At 40.0% G+C, this 8,133-nt stretch overlaps 1 protein-coding gene across 2 annotated transcripts in view; it reads left to right on the forward strand.

Annotated features, from left to right (window-relative positions):
* LOC109952961 (collagen alpha-2(V) chain-like) overlaps positions 1-8,133 on the forward strand; it is a 35,678-nt gene that overhangs the window by 1,727 nt on the left and 25,818 nt on the right. For both annotated transcript variants that reach the window (XM_020588285.1, XM_020588284.1), the window contains exon 2: positions 569-1,766. In XM_020588285.1, coding sequence (XP_020443941.1) covers positions 1,673-1,766 — 94 coding nt within the window. In that variant the 5' untranslated portion in view covers positions 569-1,672. The remainder of the gene's footprint in view (positions 1-568; positions 1,767-8,133) is intronic.

Genomic DNA, 8,133 nt, shown 5'->3' on the forward strand with positions numbered 1-8,133 from the left:
GGAAATGTGTTTCCTTACTGTGCATGACAATAAACACTTGACTTTTTTTTTTTTTTACTTTGACTACAGTTATGACAGAAGCTGCACAATCACTACATGACATCTACCAATGCTTTAAATTTGTCTAAAATGACATGTTCACTATCGCAGGAAGAAATCAACAGACCCATGGGCTGTTTGAGCCACAAGTTCATCACACTGCAAAAAAAAAAAAAAAAAAAAAAACAACAACAAAAAAAACAACCTAAATGTACAGAAACTCTGATCTTACAGAGGAACTGTCTTCCCATCTTCTTCAGGTTCTGTCCTTTGTGATTCTGCCCTGCTCTCAGACTCTCTAATGACAAATCAGTCTGTACTTGAAGCACCATAAACACTTCCTGACTTGTTCCACAAAGGAAACAAGTGGAATCCACCCCATCTACTGTCAGAAATGTCAATTTAGGACAGCCTCGATGTCTTACAGTAATTCACAATAAAATCGCTTGTTAAGGTTACAGTTGTCTCTGTAGGAATTGCTAGTGGAGATGATGGCAAAAAGTTAATTTGATTTGTTGTCTGCCTCCAGGACATCACCTCAGGGACTGGTGGTCTATTTGATGCACTGACTTCTCAGAGCTTTGCCCTGGAAAACCCATCAGATGAGTATAATAAGATACACACTGTAAACGGCTCAAACAGGAGTACATAGATGTAGGTCAGCAAGTTAGCAACACAAAAAAGACCTTTAATTGTGTAAAGGTTGTCTCATTTCCAACCTTTTCCTTCAGGTACATTGACTCTGTAGTTAAAGAATTCTGCGTACAATAGGATCACACCTGTAGGTCATCTAACTTGAGTTCTGAGTCCTAAACAAAGGCTTCCTTCAACTCATTATTCATAAAATAATACAAATCATTTTATTGGCATGTCCCCCAAAACACCTTAAGTGATTTTTTTTTTAAAATCTGCATGTGAAGATTTTTTTTTGTTTGTTTTAAGCATAAAAACTGGAAACTGGAGGAAAACAACCTGTGTCTGTCAAACTGTAACAAAATCTGCCTAGCAACACTTATAATGTTCACTATCGTGCACAGCTGGTTTAGCTGGTCTTTGACTGGTGCAGGAGGGAAAAACTAATTTTGAATTGCCTCTTCAGTTATCAGATCATGGAATGTGGTTTTTTAGATTGAGCAGATATTATTCTTAAAGCATCAAGCTGAAGGGTCAAGCAGCAAACTGTAAATACTACATGTGGATATTATAAGTTTTGTGCTGTGAAAACTTGTTTGACACATGCAAAAGCAACAATATCCTGAAAAAACAACAACAAGTTGAGCTTTCAAACCTCCTTTTTTCAGCAGCAGCACTCCACCTTCTTCCATCAGTCTTGGAGAAATTTAAACGCAGTCTTTAATTAGCTACATCTTTCAAGATAATTTTAAGTACCCAAGGAGGACGGTGACTTTGATTCAAAGCAAGAAAAAAATATGAGAGAAGAAGAGGAGGAGAGCGTAAGTAGGAGGGAGGGATGTAGGGGGGGTGAAAAGGGAGCTTGTTACAGTTTGCAGGAATCACTCCTCCAGGAGTCTGAATTTTTCAGTCTGGATGCTGTAGCTTGAGGTCAGGCTCTCTCTGACTTCATCTGTGCTTCAGTGGCTGTGTGAGGTCGCTGTATGTCTGGCATGCAGTCATGGGCCCCTCATTGTGCTCTGGGATTACTGTCTTCCTGGTTGTCACCTTGGCTCAGGTGATCATTGTGAGCTGCCAAGGACATAGCAAGAAAGGTGAGTGGCCGCTGCCTACATATGACTGCTCCCTCTGCCTCGTGATTGGTGCTGATGCCTGATATGTTTAAGTGCTGCTGACAGGTTTATGCAGCAGTGGAACAAGAAAGGTCATAAAAGTATTTTGGCTTGATGATACCAGGACAGTGAGGTGTCGTCTGCTTCTGTGGGCTGTTGTGTTGAAATATACATCGGGACTGTGCTATACAGTCACCATAAAATTCAGCTATATGGCCTTATTGTCAGTTACAAATGCTGAATATATACACCTATTCATGTGTTTTTTATTTATGATTCTTGACAGTAATGCCTTCAGCTTGATTCCTGGCTGACTAACCGAATCCTGTCAAAACATTAACTTTATATTTTTAAGCTGACATGTTTTTTACAGTATATTTTTTCCTTTTCTCCCCAGTTTATGATTTCTTCTTTTTCAAAATTTAGGATGTGGTTTGGGAAGTTTCTAATTTCTTGCAGACTTCCTGCTCAGTTTGTTTGTTTGTTTGTTGTTGTTGTTGTTTTTTTTTTTTAACTGGGCTGCTCTGCCTCCCAAAGCTCCAGTCACAATGACCTTGTGGTTTAGGAACTAAAGGTATAAATCACACCCACAGCATAGACCACAAAGGCTCATTATACCTTAGTGAGACACAATTTTCTTTGGGAACCTGCTAAAACCACTAAGTGATCATGTAGAAACAAAAACTCCAAACCTTTCAGGAACTGAATTGAAATCTTAAAACACTGCTCCTGTCTCTTGGAAGGAACATGAAATTCATGCTGGATATTGAGCCTAAAGTGGCATAATATCGTTGACATAAATCATCAGTTTAAGATGCTGTTCCTATCTGAGCAAGAGTCAGCCTTCTAAAATACAATGCCCCAGTGGATGTCATCCTTGGTCAAAAATACGTTCCTTCCTACAGGCTGCACTAAAGAACACTCACAGCTGCTTGGGTTATTTCAGTGCGAGGTTGAAGCTGAATGAAGGGGTTTTGAGTACCACAGCTATAATGATGTGGTCTGTTGGATGCGATGGACAAAAACAGGCCACTAATTTTGGTTAGACTTGAGGCCAAAGGCAGACAAGACACACCCAGAGTGAGAGGATGCTGGATATGAAGTATGATTCACCCACTTTTGTTCTGCTCCACTGGAGCTGCAGAAGGAAAAAGAAAAACTTTATTTACAACTGTTTGCCTAACATGTACAGTCGCTGTTTGGACTAAATCTGTGATCCTTCAGTGCAGCACTGGTTAGTAAAGACCTGTTCGCCATCTGTGGGCTGACAGATGTGTCAAAACCTGAGATGCTTTAGCTCTAGTCAGACAGGAGTGCACATCACATGCTGCTGTGTTCTAATACTGCAGCAGAAATGTGTATTTGAGTTGACAGTTTACACTATTTCTCATGTCAAATGTGAGCTGGAGACTGTTTAGAGATACCTCCACAAGCTCCTGTGTTCTGTTTGTTTTGTCCATCTAGTGCTGTGAACTGAGATGTATGATGCTGGTTGACTGCTTGTTCTGGCCATTTAATGTTTTAGTGTGCTGTGCTTGGCTTGCATGTGCCAATGTGTTTGTTTGAGTGGGGAAAAATGGAAAGAAACAGAGACAGCCTGGGCCTTAAATGGGAGGGAACCAACATCAGCAGGTTTTTGCAGATGTGTAGACTCAGTACTGAACTAAATGGGCTGGTAGTTTTGAAACAGCTGATATGCAGTGGTTCCCAGATGTTTGGGCTTTTTGGTTGAAACCCCTTTAAAACAATGTCTACTGTTACCCCTGTGACCTTAGTGCAGTGGTGGAAGAAATGCTCAACAATATAGCCTGGTATAAGGAAGTGTCTTTCATTCATAATTTAGCCTGACTAAAAGTGCAAAAGTATCTGCATCAAAATATACTTGAAGCACCAAAAGAAAAATTATAATAATAACCTTTATTTACTGTATATAGCACTTTACAACTCCTAGGGGCACAAAGTGCTGTACAACAGAGCTGGAGTAGCCAGTGAAACACAATAGAAAAAAAACAGTAACAAGTAACAGAATAAAATACTAAAACATCCTTATAACAGAATATACATAGCATTACACAAAAAGAGGTCTCTTTGGGCAAATAAAAGCAATTTAAACATCGAACGCCTGTTTGAAAAGGTGAGTCTTTAAAACTGATTTAAAAGTCACTAGCTCAGTTACACATCGTAGCTCTTGGGGTAAAGAGTTCCAGAGTCTGGAGCCATACACAGCGAAAGAACGGTCGCCCCATTTCTTATAACACGACCGTGGTACCACCAGGGCCAAGTACCCTGAGGATCGCAGAGCTCTGCACGGAGCATAAATGGACAACAGGTCAGAAAGGTACGGCGGAGCAAGACCGTGGATGGTCTTAAAAATAAATAGCAGGAAAAGGGAATCAATATGCAGAATGGCAAATTTCACATTTTTGTGCATTATATTTTTAGATTATAATCATTATTTGTTATACATGCCTTTAATGTTACAGCTGGTAAAGGTGGAGCTAACTTTTAGGTGATTATGTTTGGATGCTTTATCCTGTATACTTAGAACTTGTGATCAACAACATCTCATGACTGTTCTGTAATTTGTTTTATTAATCTGATTCTGAAAAGTACGTAGAAGCTAAAGTTATCAAATAAAGGTGGTGGAACTGAAGTAATACTCTAATAAAGTACAAATGTCTCAAAATTGTACTCAACTACAGTACTTGAGTAAATGTACTTAGTTGCCTTAGTGTGGACACAATGACTACAGTCACATTAACCAAAGAATTTCCTTTTCTCTTTTATTTGCTGTTTGTCTGAAGGAGGGAACAAATGTGTTATATTTTTATCCTAACCTAAATCGTCCTGACCTGATTCAGCCCTCAGGTTGGAAACCAATGGGCTTAGCTTATGTGGGTTAAATATTGTTTAATAAACCAGAACTCAGGCAGTGTGGGTGTCTGCAGACTAATAGACTGTTTCCTCTTAGTCTTAGTCATGATAGCTGTAAATCTAAGTCATAATTACATACAAATGAAGGAACACTGTTTACCAAATATAATGTGGAGTTTGTAACTTTTCTGAACATCCTGAAAAGCAAAAACTTTAATCTGCAAGCACAATAAAATAAATGCCTTTTTCTTAGAATAATAAAGGCTCAGCGTTCTAAAAACAAGCTAGCTGCAGAAGGACACAGAATGCAGGAAACATTTTTCAAACTGCTAATGAGAACCCACTGACTAAACCTGCAGCTCATAACATATTTAGTAACTGTCTCATACATGCTATAGCCTACAAGCTGCAGGGTGAGGCAGGTTTTGTAGGAGGGCTTCTCTGGGTGTGGCACTTCTCAAATAAAGGCAACCCACAAGCTTTACCCAAGCCAAACCTATAATACAGATATTGTGGTTTCCCCTGAAATAACTCCTGCTTTTGAAAAGCAGCCTGTCTTGCGGGGTGAGGATCCACCACATAATTGGTACTTAGGGACATCACTAAACTGTTGGCATAGAATAAAATATAATCACAAAGCCTGTAGTAGGTGGTCGTATTTGCTTTTCTCACTGTTTGTTTTAGTTTTGCACCTTTTTAGAAACACTGGACAAAGGGGATGGAGTCATGGAGGGTGTAGGATTATGATCCAGACCAGTAGCAACCTGGCAAAACCACTTACACTGCACTGAAAGATTTTAGGATTGCACATATACATTTCAATCTGAATTTTAGGACAAACCCCCTGATTAAATAAAATCCTTTTTGTGTACCATGATTAATGACAAAGCACCATCATATCTTAAAGACCTCATTCTAACAGAGCACTTCGCTCTCAGAGTGCAGGTTTACTTGTGGTTCCTCGAGTCCACAGAAGCAGAATGGGAGGCAGAGCCTTTAGCTATCAGTCTCCTCTCCTATGGAACCAACTCCCAGTCTCAGTTCAGGAGGCAGACACCCTCTCTATCTTTAAGATTAGACTTAAGACTTTCCTTTTAGATAAAGCTTATAGTTAGGGCTGGATCAGGTGACCCTGAGCCTTCCCTTAGTTATGCTGCTATAGGCCTAGGCTGCTGGGGGGCCCCATGATGCTCTGAGTTTCTCTCCTTTCCTCTCCTCTCCTCTCACTCCATGCATCTATATGCCACCGCGACATGTCACTAACTGTGTCTCCTCTCTCTCGTAGTGTGTCCTCTCTCTCTCCCTGTACCTTTCTGGCTCTGGAGCTCTATGTTTCTGATGAGCAGTCACCAGCCACATCAACCTGACCAGTGTTTGATTGTTTGTTGTGTCTTGTTGCTTTTCTTCTTTTGTCTCTCCCCTATCCACTCACCCCAACCGGTTGAGGCAGAAGGCCGCCCACCAAGAGCCGGGGTCTGTCGGAGGTTTCTTCCGTTAAAGGGAGTTTTTCCTCCCCACTGTCGCCAAGTGCTTGTTCAAGGGGGATTTGTTGGGTTTTCCCTCTGTAATAATAGTGATAACAGTAAGGTCTAGACCTTAGTTTGTAAAGTGTCCTGAGATGACTTTTGTTGTGATTTGGCGCTATACAAATAAAGGTGAATTGAATTGAATTTGAATTTTGTTGGTGCACATAAGCCTATAAAGTTTTCTGACTGTTTTACAACGCTAATAGATATGCTCGTTACTTGCTAATTTTACAGTTTTTCTGAATTGCTAAAACACGTTTCTTGAAACCACCACTCATTTTCTCAAAACCTTAAACACAAATCCAAATACCCAAACTAAATTCTCAAAAGCTCTGACTCTTCTGGTCAAATCAAACAATTGCTTCAAAACCATTTCACCAGCACTCAAAATCAAACAATGCTTTCAGATCATACACACATGAGTCAATCATATATAGACACTACAGCTCATTTATTAGATTCCACATCAAAAAATGGAGAACACAGCATCGAGGGCATGTAGTTACAAAAAAAAGTTTGTGTATAGTAAAAAACACGCAAAACAAAAGAAATCACACCTAAGTATGGTGAATTTACCAAAAACCATGTTACTCTTAAAAGAAAAGAAGAAAAACACATCAGAAAGATTATTCTGCCTCAGGCAGATGTCTTTGAGTTGGGCATCGGCCAGAGGACTTCATCTACGTCACAGGCAATGTTGTCCTTTGACAAGCAATGGGCAAAAAACCCTCTGGTGTGGCAGATCCAGCCATGACAAGACTGCACGTCTATGTCACCGCAGGCAAGTTCCATTGCCTGTAAGAGATTTTCCCTCCTATATGGGTTTCGGTCATAGACTTTCCACCGCCATGCAGAGAAAAACTCTTCTATTGGGTTGAGGAAAGGGCTGTATGGTGGAAGGAACACATTATGTTCTTGGTCTTACTCTTTCTTGTCCTTTTTGTCCTTTTGACCTCATATTCCTCTACCTCTCATATTGTTATCCATAGTTGATGGATGTACCCTGTGCCATCTGTGCACTTTGAACTGGCTTATATTTTGTACCTGTACATATTTAGAAACAAGTGTGAACAATTTTGAATTGTTATGTGTAAACGATGACAGCTTTAGTTGTGTTTAAGTTTTGCTGTCCTGTGTTTAGTGTTTTGCAACACAAGTTCATCACAGTGTGAATTGTGTTTTAGTGAGAATGTATTTAGAGTTTAAAAAAGGAGTGCGTGAGATTTGCAAACAGTGTCTAACTGCCTGAACTTGTTTAAAACCCTCTGGAGGTCTTGGGGACATTTTTGGGTTTTGGGGTTAATTCCTGTATTAATTTTTAATGCCATCTTGGCTGTGTTGAATGAATGTAGCTCAAATTTGGCAAATAATATTTTTAAAATTTGTCCCCATTTAAAACCATTAAAAAGACATTTTTTGATTCCATATTTAATCTAATATAGAGTACTGTGATGCACGATGTTAGAAATGCATTTTGAACTAATGGGTCCCAACTTGCAAGTCTTATAGTTGTCCAGCAGATGGTGACACAAGAACATTTTCAGATCCTAGGGTCAATTTCATCAAAATTTCACTTTGTTTCATTGTTTTTTGCAAGGGTGCCTTGCTATTAATGGCTAAAAATGATAGTGTGTATCACTATTGAGGTTATATTGATGCAATGTGTGTCTGTGTGAGTGCGAATTGAAGTAAATGCTTTCGCTCGTGCGTGAACATGCACACGCGCGCCTGCATTTCTCACAGCATAAAACAACCAACTAGGTATGTGTGTGTGTCCAACTTCACAAGTCTCTGTTAGGAGCCGTTCGCACCAGTTAGTGTGCGAACGAGGAAGCCTGGGGGACGTATAATCTATCTGGTGGTCCACCCCCTGGATTGGGTTCTTGTTGTTGGGCCTCCCGTATGGTGTCTTCGATTTGCCATGTAATGGTGGCCACCATACAGGAGGC

Source organism: Monopterus albus, unplaced genomic scaffold (genome assembly GCF_001952655.1).
Source record: "Monopterus albus unplaced genomic scaffold, M_albus_1.0 scaffold523.1, whole genome shotgun sequence".
In the NCBI taxonomy this organism is placed as follows: Eukaryota; Metazoa; Chordata; class Actinopteri; order Synbranchiformes; family Synbranchidae; genus Monopterus; species Monopterus albus.